A 13,499-nucleotide genomic window follows, 5' to 3' on the forward strand; every position below is an offset into this window, starting at 1 on the left:
CGTAACTTGTGATGCCTCCTGTATGGATGTTAGTTTCACGCAAACCACAAGTCACTTAAGACTTCTTTTTTTAAGTGCATTGGGTTCAGTTGATATTTTATAAATGGCTGTTTCATTACCATTTAGCATTATGCCAAGAAATGCCACTTTCAACAGCCAGTTTCAGTTTGATGGAAGACTGAGTGAGCAGCAGCGTCCAGTAGAGACTGGAAGATGAAGTAGGATCTATGCAGCCATGGGGCTCACAAGCCAGAATCCAAAGCAACTTCTTTTACTCACGTCAAGTTTTGTCCTTGTTTAGAGATGTAAAATAGTTTATTTTCCATAAAGGCTTTTGATTTTTGGATACGAGCACTGTATTCGTTAAGTGTAAGATGAATAATAAAGACTTTGGAAATCTAAAAACATGCCGTTTTTATGTTCTGTTTATTCAGACAAACCTTTATTGCATTACATTGTTAAATAAGGAACCGTTTAAGAACTGCTCTTTTACACAGAAACAAAAAGTCAACTTTTAAATATCATAATATGACCTAAAAGCTGCTGCATACGTGTTGGGATAAAACGGAACATTCGGAAAAATAAAACTTTACTGTGTAGACAGCACAATGGAATGCGTCAAATACACTTGAGATGCTTTAGGTGGATCAGCCAATCAGAGTGAGGGAGGGGCAGGGGGGGAATTGGATCGAGTGTGGCACTGTCAAATTGAGATGGAAATACAGTACAACATGTACAAACTGTCAATAAGATGCGTAAGAGATGGTTTCAGTTCTAGTAATGACATTTCCTGCAATGTAAACCCGGCTCATCGCCTCAGGAGCTTGAAGGTCAAATTCATGATACAAGATAAAGGAGTGGCTCAGAGTGTGGTCGTTTATTTAGATGTCATGCGCCTTCTGCTTCTCGAGCTTGGCCTTCAAGTGCTCCTTGTATGCCAGGATGTCACGATTCCACTTTGTGATGGTTTGATTCTCACACACCCAGATCTCCTGAGCCACCTAGAGAGAGAGAAGAACGACATTGAAGACCTGCGCCATTCAGGAAGCAAAATGTTGCAGCAATTCATCAAGTAATAACCATTTACCTGTTGAATTAGCCTGAAGTCGTGGCTAACTAGCATCGTGCCGCCTTCAAACTCATTGATGGCGTCTCCCAGCGCGTCAATAGTCTCGATATCCAAGTGATTAGTCGGCTCGTCGAGGAACAACAAGTGAGGGTTCTGCCATGCCAGCCAGGCAAAACATACCCGGCACTTTTGACCATCGGACAAGTTCCTGATTGGACTGGTCTGAAAAAAAAAAAAAAAAAAAAAAGTGTAAATTTAAAGCCTGACGCAGACCAAAAAAACAACAAATTTCATCTGGAAGAGTATCCCAATCCTACCTGCTGCTTTCCCGTCAGCCCGTAGCGACCGATGATCTTCCTCATATCCTCTTTTTCTTTGATATTAGGGTAACACTTCATCATGTACTCCAAAGGAGACAGGTCCAGTTCCAGCTGCTCCGTCAGATGCTGTAACATGAGCAGATACAGAAGACATTTAGTTTTACAGTAAATATACTTCGCCTGACAGATTGCCTTTAAAGTTCACTGCAATGTTTTCTGGTTGTTAGTCCAGCTAAAACAAAACAAGAAAAAAAAATGCATTTAAAATCCTATATCAAAAACAATTTTTTTTTTTTTTTAAATATCAAAATCCAATTCTCTTTTCTTCCTAAAAAACAAAATGTTAAGTGATTTTAGGTAAGCTAGTAGCAACCAAAAAGACATTCATCCAACAAGCTAACTGCAATTTTAGTGAAACAGGAGTCTCCATGAGCCACAGTCCTGTCGCTCCTTATAGAGCTACATGCTAAACCTGCCGACAGAGATTAGATTTAAATCCCTTCTGCAACTCAAATAATGCATTTCACTGGGAATAATGTCGCAGTACAGAAGCAGAGGACGGTCCAACTTCTGTTTCACTGGGAGTTTAAAAAGAGATGACGCTCATACTACTTTTTTAAAACCCGCAAGGGTTTTGAGGCGCCTTCAATAGCCGCCGTGTTTTACCTGGTGATATCTGCCAATCTTGACGTGAGAATGTTTGCGGATCATGCCGTCAGTGGGTAGCAGCTACGAAGAGAAAAGAAGAATGAACTTTAATACGATGCCAACAGCAGGTTGGTTGTAGGAGTGTGGGGGAACAACTGTGCCTACCTCTCCCATCAGCAGCTTCAGCAGTGTGGACTTTCCTGCTCCATTGGGCCCCACCAGAGCCACTCGCGTATCCAAGTCAATACCAAACTCCAGGTTTTTATATATGTGCGGCTGTAGGAAAAATTAACAGAGTGAGCATGAGAAATGTCTCCGTACTCCAGTGAACAAAGCTCCGTCCGTGCCGTAATACCAACTGAACTCACTGTGTCGTCGCTGTACTTGAAGCTCACGTTCTGAACCATGATAACAGGAGGAGGAATCTTCCCACAGGGATGAAAAGAAAACGATAGAGTCTGTGGCAGAGAAAGGCAGGCATTAGTACCATAATATACACGTTCTCGCAAAAAGATGTCACTTGGACAGAACTCGGCCTACCACCAAGAGCTTCAAAACCACACCGACCACATCTGTAACCCACATATTTACATTACCTTGTCACTCTCAACTTTTTCAGTCAAGCCGGAGGCCACCATCTTCTGCAGCGTCTTCTCTTTGCTCTGTGCCTGTCGTGCGAGCTTTGCAGAGCCGTGACCAAACCTGGCAATGTAATTCTAGGGAGGGGGTGTAAAAAGAACAATGAGCACAAGTGTTGATGTGGCTGACTAAACCAATAATGAGTGTCTGTAAGACGTAAACAAATGCAACTGCAGTAAAATGAAATAAAATGCCTACAGTACTAGAACATGTTTCTCTATTCAAACTTCACAGCATCAGTTAAAGCCTTTTTGTGACAGAATCCCTAACTCTATACAGCAAGAATTTAAGATCTTATCTAAATATGACCAGAGGCGAGTTTGCTTAGTGAAAACGTGTCAAGAAGGGTTCACAGTATGGATTTGGACTCGTTTCAGAAGAGTCTGCTCTGAACTAACCAGTGAAAATATTCCACCTCACGACGCCTCTCATTTACCTTCATGTGTGTGATCTGGTCCTGTTCCCAGTTGAAACGCTTCATTTGGTTCTCCTCCAGCTCCTCTCTGGTCTTCACATACTGGTCATAGTTACCCTTAAAGAAAAACATAGATTTGTATAGTCATTAAAAAAGGGTGGCACAAAGACACATAATTAGTACATCATGTTTCCCTTTTTGTTTTAGTGTGACGAGTTATTTTTAAGACATCAAGGGATGCTGAGGCTGTTGTTTTTCTTGACAGCACTGTGCGTCTTGAAGGAAAAGTTTATGCGACCTGAGATTTGCAGACAGCCAGTAAAATAATGAGTTATAATGTAAATGAATGTCAGCCAGATCGATTGTACAAACATGTTGTGACTTGTCACTTTATGATTAAATGACCGGCAAAGAAGTCAACTTGACCTGGACAACAACGACTTGCTAAAATCTGATGGAAAAGTGAATTATGGGGAGTTATATAATTCAGAAGCCTCCATTTTACTTAAAGGCATCTTCAGTGGTTTCAGTCAAGTGTGCTTACCGTGTAGTTTTTCAGTTTTTTCGAATGCAGGTGGATGATGTTGGTGCACACACCATTCAGGAAGTCTTGAGAATGTGAAATGAGCACAAGGATTCGCTTGAACCTGACAAGAAGAGAAGCAGGATGAGCACCACATATCAACCGTTACTGACTAAATTGAGGAAGTAGGGGGGTGAACATACTGACTGAGCTCCTCCTCCAGCCACACACAAGCATCCAGATCCAAGTGGTTAGTGGGCTCATCCAGCAACAGCATGAAGGGCTTGATGAACAGGGCTCTGAACAAATAAAAAGGACATCAATTACAATTTAATCTACAGGAAACTTTATTGTAAAACTTTTTTTAATGTATACGTTAAACTCTTAGATTCACTCTTATTATCCTTGTTTTTCTGGATTACAAAAAGTTAGTCATGATTGGCATGGGTTTGTAAATTTAAGTTTTAGATAGCAGGCAAGCCTATGTTACATCATTGGCTTTATTCAGGACAATCTACAACCGCAAAAAAAAAAAAAAAGATGCAGTTCTACTCAAGAACGCTTCACCCAAGGACACAGGAGGATACATCACATGCCTCTGAATGGTGTAACACAAAGCACTGTATTTGTACCTGGCCAGAGCAACGCGCATCCTCCATCCTCCACTGAAGTCCTTGAGTTTCTTCCGCTGCATAGCAGCGGTAAAACCCAAACCGTGGAGAATCCGAGAAGCTCGCACCTCTGCCTTGTCGGCATCCAGCTCCTCCAGACGCTCATACAGTTCCATCAGCTTCTCGCACTCAGCTATGCCGGTGTGAAAGAAAGGAATTTAGTCTCAATTTCAAATCAATGTAGCTACAATACATTTAAAAAGAAATACTACATATTCAGTTATTGCTGAGTACATCAGATTGAACTCACAGTCCTCATGGGCAAGTCTCTCTGCTTCCTTCTCCAGCATAATCCTCTGTTCATCCACCTCCATGACACAATGCAGAGCAGTCTTTTCGCTGGGAGACATCTCACGGGTCAAGTGGTAAATATCTATGTGCTCTGGAATGGGAATCTCACGATGCCCAATGGCTGACAACAGCATGGATTTTCCTGGACGATAAAGATAAAGAAAATTAATTTTGCTCAACATAGTATGTAACAGTAGGCGACATTTAACCCACCACTACTTGGGGGAACTGCTGTATGTATGCAAATGTACAAGTGTATTGAAAGAGTGTAGGTTTTAGAAAGCCCAAGTTCCCAAACAGCAAAAAAAGGAAAAATATCAGGTAGTGGAAAATGATACTAGTAACATCATGTGCCAGGGATTTTCTTTTACCTGTGCCGTTAAGGCCAATGAGACCGTAGCGTCTGCCCGAGTTGAGCTCCAGGCTTGTGTCTGCAAGCAGCTCTTGGCCATGGAAGGTAAGCGACAGGCTGCTTACATGGACATCTGTGCTGTTGGGGTGGGAGGACAGAACACCCGTCACTGCCCGTGCCTCCGTCTTCGCCAGTTCAAATTCATCCAGCTCCTTTGTCAAATGGACAATACCTATTAAAAAAAAATAATAAATTTTTTTTTTTTTAAAAATCCTGGTCACCATTTTGCTTACATTTAAAGTTAGACATGGACTTAATGAAAGAATGGCAAGTAGCATATTAACGGGAACATTTTAAGTCAAGATATCTCAGGAATGATACAAGTCGGAGTAAATCTCAACTAATCTCAAATCTCTCACCATTGCTCTCTGCTCCATTAACTTGTGTCTCTGGCTGGTCACCCTCCTCATCCTCATCAGTTTTCTTTGTACGCTGGCGATTTTTGGCAGCCTCCTTCTTCTTTGCTGCCTTCTTCTTGGCTAAGTCGGATGGCATGGTTGCGAAAGGCTATTAAAAAAAATGGGGGGGGAGGACAAATAGATTAACACTTATTTACTAATAATATTATGTAATGTATGTATATCATATCCAGAGGTTTTTTTAAATTGTTGGCGTAGGGGGGGTAATACTTCCATAATAACCGAAAAGTTTAATGGAGTATATAGCTACACATTTGGGTGAAAGTGGCTAACGGTAATAGCTTATAGCAGTTAGGAGAAACCGGCCTCATAAAATGTGCCGGTAACTGAACTCAGGGTGTAACGTTAACTTCAACCACAGCTGACTTAAGGAAGGACGACGTTAACACGGTTGCCGGTAACATTACAGCCTCAGACATGGTGATGATGGGGACAATGCGAACGACCGACGGGCATTTTGATTCCTTCCAGTCCCACCTGCACGTTGTGTCCCTCACGTTACATGAGGGTATGCCCGATAGCCAAACTGTTAGAAGCTAGCTAGCGGTAGCGGATGCCGCTAAACATTAACGGTAGATTAGTCACTTCGGAGTGGATTAATATTCGACTACAGCACACACACAGTTGCCTTCGCTTGATACAACTAGATGTCATATCACGTTATAGGGGAACGCTCTTAACAAATGTGATCAACTAGCCGCCGACTGCGTTAACATTAGCTCTCTAGCTAACAACGGTAGCTAGCTAACCACAGCTGATGGGCCTGTGCGGCTAACGTGACGCAAGGCCCCAAACTAGCCACGACAACCTCTGAAAGCGGCTAACACGGCGGTTAACGTTAGTTTTTCAAGCCGGTTCTGTATTTTTAACAAAGACCTGTTTATATAAGCCGTTTGACCCGTAGATGTCAGACCCGGTAAATATATCTTACCTAGATACTGTATTACTGGTCTCCGGGAGCACACCGATGTCTCGTGTCCAATTTTGCCGGGTGGATGTAGTTGCATGCCAAACGCCAGACGAACCATATATGGTCGAAAGGGGGCGGTAACAATTAATATACACGCCCCCTTCTCGTGAGACTGCAGTAAAATGTCCTTTTTACTACTTAAATTAATCGCAGATTCAATTTATAAATCAGTGATAATGAAATGATCGGCTGGGACTAACTAGACAGATGCTTAATTGTTATCTGTAACGTTTTATAATACACCTGACAATAAAACTGTGACGTAACCATAGTGATAACGTTTCTGACATCACACATATCGACACGTATAACAAGTTCATACACATCGCGGTTATATGACAGGTTCTTCCTGTATTCAGTTTGAAGCCGTCCGTATCGCTTAAACACACACGGCCCCTGATAGGTGATGCTGCAGCAGCAATAGGCTGAGTCCAGTGATGATGATGATGAGGGTAAAACCGCCCTGAGAGGAACATTATTCCCCTGCGTGTGTGTGTGTGGCACTCTTTTTTTTGAGGAAGTCAAGGAACTGAAGAAAATGGACGACATATGGCTGTGCGTGACGGATTTTTACCCGCATCAACGGTGAAGAAATGGGACGTATTCCTTCGAGGAGCGAGGAGACGAACCGAGGAGACACATATCTGCACTAAAACAACGATGCTAGCTCGCTAGCTCTGCTCTTTGATGTTTGGTCCTCCCGACTCATAACGTAGCCCAAAATTCAGGCACGGAGATCAAAACTTTTGAGTGCTCTTGTTTCGTATTATTGTTTTTATTAGACTAATACGAGCAAGGTGAACTAAAACGGTCAACTTTAGGTGACGTTCAGCGTCTTGCTACATTAGTTAGCTGACGTTAAAGCTAGCGACCCCCCCCACCCACAAAAAAAAATAGTTCGGCAATTTAACGTAACGCTCGCTTAACGGTCAATTAAAACCCACAGTTATGTGACAATGACGTCACCCGTGTGTGAAGCTATTTGCAATTATTTTTGTTCCGTTTTTCAATTTGGGCATCTTCAAATATGAGGTCAAAGATAAAACAAAGTGTCTTACGTTTGCACAATTTTACAAGGTAACGTCCCCCCCCCCAAAAAAAAAAGAATAGGTTTAATAGGTTGATTATACACTTTATAACAACTATGGCTGGGACTAAAGACAGGGACACGATGTGACTTTTGAGGCAGTTTTCTCTTCGTGTCAACAGACCGGTTTCCCCAAACATTCGGTTCTCTTCTGGCTAACATGTGTTGAGCTGAGGTGGTAAATCCTTTCCAGAGCGGCTCATCAAAGTGTGGCTCATAACTACCAGAATGCGTCTTTCCTCTTTTTTGGCCGTGTTCAGGCCTGCTTTGCCCCTTATCCTCGGGCTGTCTCTGGGCTGTAGTCTGAGCCTTTTGATGGTGTCCTGGACACAAGGGGACGCCGATGACTCCTGTGGAGATGAGCTGGGCAATGGGAGGCTTTTCACGGGCCGAGGCGATGCCCAGAAGGACTCGAGGGATGGAGCCGGAGATGAAGACTTCCAGCCTCGCATCGTGCCCTATCACAAGGACCCAAACAAGCCACACAAGAAAGTCCTCAGGTGAGTGGGGAATTTCCAGAGGCTGAATGAAGTCAAAACACCACAACAATGTGCAATGTTCCTCATCATCAAAGGTTGATTGTTTACACAATGCTGTGAATAGTTTGTGTCAGTGTTATAGAAGGGCTTTTTTGCAAAAACATGCAATAACATAGCTACATGCAGCCTTTTTTTTAACAAATTGCAAGACCGCTTTGTTAGCACCAGAGGATTTACATTTGTTTGTTCTGGTCAAATCTGCCCTGCAATAATTTACATGCACTGAATGTGATACACAGTTTAGTAGGCAGATAGATTTGAGATTACATCAGTCAAATCTCCCTTTTCATATCTTATTTTAAATCTGACAGGTGATTGTTGGATTTATATTTGATCCTAGTCTGATGAAATCTATATTTCAGTTGACTGTTATGAGAAACGATCACCTTTTTATTCCGTTTGGGCTTTGACGTCCTCTATTTATGTGCTCTTTCCATTTGTCTTCGCCCCACTTCTCCAGAACTCGTTATATTCACACTGAGCTGGGCATCAGAGAGCGACTGCTGGTGGGCGTCCTGACCTCCCGGGCCACCCTCAACACGCTGGCCGTGGCGGTCAATCGCACAGTCGCCCACCGCTTCCATCGCACCTTCTTCTTCACGGGCCTGCGCAGCCCGAAGGTCCCTCACGGCATGACTGTGGTCGCCCACGGCGACGACCGTCCCGTGTGGCTGATGTACGAGACAGTTCGCCACCTCCATCAGCACTATGGCTCCGACTACGACTGGTTCCTCTTAGCCCAGGATGACACTTACATGCAAGCAGATCGCCTGTCGGAGCTGGTGGGCCACCTCACTGCAGGTCAGGACCTTTACATGGGCAGGGCAGAGGAGTTTATTGGTGGAGAAGAGAAGGCACGCTACTGCCACGGGGGCTACGGCTACCTGCTGTCCCGCAGTCTGCTGGCCCGTCTGCAGCCCCACCTTGACACCTGTCGTAATGACATCCTCAGTGTGAGACCTGACGAGTGGCTGGGCCGCTGCATTATTGACTACCTGGGTCTCAGCTGTGTGGAGGTGCACCAGGTAAAGAAAGACACAGACTAATTCATGGACAGCAACAGAAACATGCGTGGGATTCATAAAAGAGAAGAGCAGTTTATCGGTTTAATGACACAGCTTTATTGGTGGGATATTAATGCTAACATTTATTTGTGGCTCACAGGAGATGACCTATCGGTACTTCGAGCTCGGGAAAAACGCAGATCCAGAGCGTGAAGACGGCGTCCAGTTTAAAAATGCCTTCACAGTCCATCCGATATCAGAGCCAAATCTCATGTACCGCCTGCACAAACGCTTCAGCCAGATTGAGCTGGAATGGACTTACCTACAGATACAACAGCTGCAGGTTCGTAATATTAAACGCCGCTTTCTCTCTTTTAAAACTCTCTGTCTGATGGGACTGTACCAGTGATGAGTTCTGTGTTGTTTGCTCTCCTCTCCACCACACCCAGATCTTGAGCCAAGGCAGACATTCCTGAGTAATACAATATTTAAACATGTCAGAATGCCAAGACGAGGGATTGGGTGTTTTTGGTGGTACAGATGATGTGAAGTGGTACATTCCAGTGTCATCGTCCTGTGAATACGCATGTCTGAGACCCCTTATCGTGTAATTAAAGTAGCAGCTAATGATGGTTCATTAGCATCGTGTTGACATAACTTTAAATGTGCTTTACACCACAAAGCAATCACGTAAGGTAAATGTTTACACACAAGACAGTGACTTCCTTTTTAGTTTTGATTGCATGTGACAGATTTTGGCGTGTTACCCTCTCTCCCCCCCAGGTGCAGATCAACAACCTGAGTGAGCTGACACCAGAGGGTAAAGCTGGAGTCACGTGGCCCATCGGAATCAACCCTCCCTTCAAACCAAAAACCCGATTTGAGGTTATCAACTGGGAGTACTTCACAGAGGAGCACATATACTCGTGCATCGACAGCTCCCCCAAGTGTGAGATGAGGGGGGCCGACCGCGCGGACGTAAACGCAGTGCTGGAGATAGCGGTGGAGCGGCTAAACGAGCGCTACCAGCCGCAGCTGCGTTTCCGCAAGCGCCGTCTGCTGAACGGTTACAGGCGCTTTGATCCCACACGTGGCATGGAGTATGTGCTGGACCTCGCGCTGGAGGCCTACACCCAGAAAGGCCACAGCCAAGTCATCGCCAAGCGGGTCAACTTGTTGCGACCTCTCAGTGCGGTCGAAATTATCCCCATGCCCTACGTGACGGAGGCAACGCGGGTGCAGGTCATCCTGCCCGTCACTGCCCACGATCAGGACTACGTCGGCAACTTCCTCGACATGTACGTGATGAACACTTTGGACACCCACGACAACGTTTTGCTCACGTTCCTGTTCATCTACGATCCCTTCGATGCGCAGCGGGTCAGCCAGACTGACGTGTTCGCCGGCATCAAGGCCATGATCGGGGAGGTGGAGAAGCGCTACGGAGACGTGAAGATCCCCTGGATCAGCGTGAAGACGGAGGTGCCCTCCCAGGTCAAGCTGATGGACATCATCTCTAAGAAGCACCCGGTGGACACGCTGTTTTTCCTGGCCGGCGTGTGGACGGAGGTCAACGCCGACTTCCTGAATCGCTGCAGAATGAACGCCATCAGCAACTGGCAGGTGTTCTTCCCCATCCACTTCCAAGAGTACAGCCCTGCCGTCATGTACCGCGACCAGCAGCCCTCTGCGGCCTCCTCCTCTTTCGCGTCGGAGTCGCTGCGAGACGGACACTTTGACCGCCACGTCTTCGACGAGGCCTGCTTTTACAACGCGGACTACATGACCGCACGGACCAAGATGGCCGCTGACATCTTGGACAACGAGGAGCTGCTGGAAAGCATGGACGTGTACGACATATTCGTCCGTTACTCTGGCCTACACGTGTTCAGAGCTGTGGAGCCGGCGCTGATCCAGAAATACGTGCGGCGAGCGTGCAACCCGCGATTCAGCGAGGACATCTACCACCGCTGTGTCCTCAGCAACCTGGAGGGTCTGGGGTCCCGCTCTCATCTAGCCATGGCTATTTTTGAACAAGAGCAGGCCAACAGCACCTGAAAGCCCGCCGGTGCCTCACAAACACCGCCTGCACTTACTCGCACAGAATAATGTGAATCGTACCGTGGTACTTTTTGCGATCCCTACACTGAAAGTCACACCCTTCATTTGTCATGGACACTTTGAACGAGAACATTTCTTCTCTTGCAGCAGAACATCATCGCTCGGTATATACGAGGACTCCACCTCGAGCTGACTCATGAGTAGAACTCGTCTCATCTTGTCTAGACTCACGATGAGTCACGGAGGTGTCTGAATGGGACTACTGTTACTTGCTTTCCTGCCATTCGGCTTACGGGACCAGAGAAACAATATTTATACTTCCATTTTTTTTTTTTTTGTTAAATATAGGAGGTTGTGTCTTAACATAGAAACTTGAGCCACAAAAACCTTCTGAGTGAAGATGTTTGAAATAATACTGGAAACAAACCGAAGCTTTTGGCTGCCTTTTATTCTATTTTCTAAGAGGTATTAAAGAGTGATATTTCTGTTCAGAGTTGTTTCTTCATTCATACTTTCCATCAAGACGAGAAGATAAATATCGATAGGAGCTGAAGAAAAAGTCCAATACGGAGGAAACATCTCGTGTTTAGCGGCGATGGCGTGCTCGTGCCGTATTCAGATTAATATAATGTCGTGTTTCCGGCTTGCCGAACAGCTCTTTACTGCAGCGCCTGGAGGGCGGTGAACAGTTTGTTCCACAGCAAGCGGCCCCGCCTCGTCTCCCCACATTGAGTCAGTAAATCCCCACCCCGGCCCGGGCCTCCTTGGGTTTTGGCTGAGTCCTCTGTACACACATGTCTTTGGGGGAGAGAAGTGAACCCGGTGCCCAGAGGGAGGGTCTCGTCTACCGAGCCGGGGGCCCCAAAGCCGCGGTGGTGCGGGTAGTTAACCTTCACGGCGAGATGGTTGAACAAGCTGAATGGCTCACTTCACACCGCCTTAACCATCCCCCCCCCCCTCCCCAACCCCCCTACCTACAAAACGTCTCCATGTGAGGGTTCTCGGGAGAGCGGCAGGGTGAAAGGGGCTCTTTCTGAGGTGGGAGCGGGGCTGCAGTCAGCGTTACTGGGCCTCCACCTGCTCCCTTGAGGAGAGGCCGGCGGACAATAAAAAGCCTGTCCGCCGCCTTCTGAGGAACGGAAGAATGTACCCCGCCAACGAGCGTGAGAGTGTTCCTTTAATGAAGGGGGTAGTTTAGAAGGGCCGCACACTTATTTGCATAATTGGGTCCTGCTTCTCCACGACCAACAGTTAACAGCATGGAAAAGGAATGCGTGTGTGTTGCTTTTTATGAAGTGGAGTGCTTTTGTGGTGGAAAATAATAAAGATGTGGATGTCAAAGGGTGCATTCGAGTAATTTTGCATGTTTGAGAGTTCTCACATTTACCCGTAATGAAAGAGGTTACCCTCCCTGTGACCTCAGATACCTGTTCATGCAGACAGGTCGTCAGGGAGCTTTAACGGTAGGGGTAAAAGTGTCTGCAGAAATACAAGTATTCATAATAAAATTACGACTTGCAGTATACGATATGTGTATGAAGTTCAAGCGAACATTTATGTTCTTTTTAATTGAACAAAAGTGCATTAAAGCTGCTCCACCACAACAAAACACGTTGCATCAAATGTAGATTTAAGATCAGCGCACAGTTTTATTTCTGAACTCATAATACGTATAAATGAAATGGCTAAAAGAGAAGTCTGCACCCTTTTTCAGTTTTGTCTCATGACCCAGTTCACTTTTGTGTTTTATGACCTTTAGACGTACTGCTTAAGGTCTTTCCTTAATGACATTCATTATATGGGTATTTATACTATTGACTCTTGGCTATTGTTTCTACAAAATGCTGCATCATCACTTCAATATAGCATTAATAAACAAGATATAAACCTAAGCAAATCTTAACTCCATCATGTTTTAAGGATCAGTTCTCCGGAAATATAAAAATAAAAAAAACAAACATTTAATTGAAATGTAATTTTTTCTTTCAGCATATTTGCACCATGTAAAACATTTAGAAGTAATGCAGCTTTAAGAGTATTAGTTTAACACATTCATGTGTACATTTGTGTAGCGAAGCACCAAAATAAATATCCTCATTTCCTTTCAGAGGGAAACTGGTCTTGTGAAGTTTTGAAGTTCCTCCACATCGACATTTCGTGAGCATAATAAAAAAGGTGGAAAAAAGACACTAGATATGCTGGCATTTACAAACTTTGGCAAGCGCTTCTTTATTTACATCCAGGCTGTCTCGCAATGTCACAGCTGTTTTCCCTTTTATTTTTTTCTTCTTTTTTTTTTTATAGAACCACCAAACAAGTTTGCTGTTAACAGATATACAGTGTTAGGTATACTATTATCTCCCTGTTGGTGACGCTCGGACAACAGTGTAAACAGAGAGAAAGAGCGGCTCCCACTCTTCACAAATACATG

The 13,499-nt window shown here is 44.8% G+C and overlaps 2 protein-coding genes across 2 annotated transcripts; one reads left to right on the forward strand and one right to left on the reverse strand.

Moving 5' to 3' along the window:
* Window positions 1–407: 407 nt before the first annotated feature.
* On the reverse strand, window positions 408–6,620 carry abcf2b (ATP-binding cassette, sub-family F (GCN20), member 2b). Its single transcript, XM_034559647.1, has 15 exons — window positions 6,339–6,620; window positions 5,348–5,495; window positions 4,948–5,160; window positions 4,536–4,718; window positions 4,247–4,418; window positions 3,818–3,913; window positions 3,636–3,738; window positions 3,113–3,208; window positions 2,634–2,753; window positions 2,406–2,495; window positions 2,203–2,313; window positions 2,056–2,118; window positions 1,387–1,515; window positions 1,088–1,291; window positions 408–1,001 (listed from the first exon to the last, which is right to left on the reverse strand). The coding sequence occupies exons 2-15, from the start codon at window positions 5,481–5,483 to the stop codon at window positions 882–884; spliced, it is 1,836 nt and encodes a 611-aa protein (XP_034415538.1). The 5' UTR covers window positions 5,484–5,495; window positions 6,339–6,620; the 3' UTR covers window positions 408–881.
* A 32-nt stretch (window positions 6,621–6,652) lies between these two features.
* Window positions 6,653–12,901, forward strand: chpf2 (chondroitin polymerizing factor 2). The gene is made up of 4 exons (XM_034559646.1): window positions 6,653–7,964; window positions 8,464–9,028; window positions 9,168–9,350; window positions 9,791–12,901. The coding sequence occupies exons 1-4, from the start codon at window positions 7,693–7,695 to the stop codon at window positions 11,063–11,065; spliced, it is 2,295 nt and encodes a 764-aa protein (XP_034415537.1). The 5' UTR covers window positions 6,653–7,692; the 3' UTR covers window positions 11,066–12,901.
* The last annotated feature ends 598 nt before the right edge of the window (window positions 12,902–13,499 follow it).

This window comes from Cyclopterus lumpus, chromosome 20, assembly GCF_009769545.1.
Source record: "Cyclopterus lumpus isolate fCycLum1 chromosome 20, fCycLum1.pri, whole genome shotgun sequence".
In the NCBI taxonomy this organism is placed as follows: Eukaryota; Metazoa; Chordata; class Actinopteri; order Perciformes; family Cyclopteridae; genus Cyclopterus; species Cyclopterus lumpus.

Bases quoted from the DNA above. Each gene is read 5' to 3' on its own strand.
- abcf2b (XM_034559647.1), bottom strand. From the start codon at position 5,483: ATGCCATCCGACTTAGCCAAGAAGAAGGCAGCAAAGAAGAAGGAGGCT. The intron at 2,496-2,633 runs GTAATGTAAATA...TCTCTGCCACAG, and splicing joins AAAAAGTTGAGAGTGACAAG to ACTCTATCGTTTTCTTTTCA. The intron at 1,292-1,386 runs GTAGGATTGGGA...TTTTTTTTTCAG, and splicing joins GGCTGACGGGAAAGCAGCAG to ACCAGTCCAATCAGGAACTT.
- chpf2 (XM_034559646.1), top strand. From the start codon at position 7,693: ATGCGTCTTTCCTCTTTTTTGGCCGTGTTCAGGCCTGCTTTGCCCCTT. The intron at 7,965-8,463 runs GTGAGTGGGGAA...CCACTTCTCCAG, and splicing joins CCACACAAGAAAGTCCTCAG to AACTCGTTATATTCACACTG. The intron at 9,351-9,790 runs GTTCGTAATATT...TCTCCCCCCCAG, and splicing joins TACAGATACAACAGCTGCAG to GTGCAGATCAACAACCTGAG.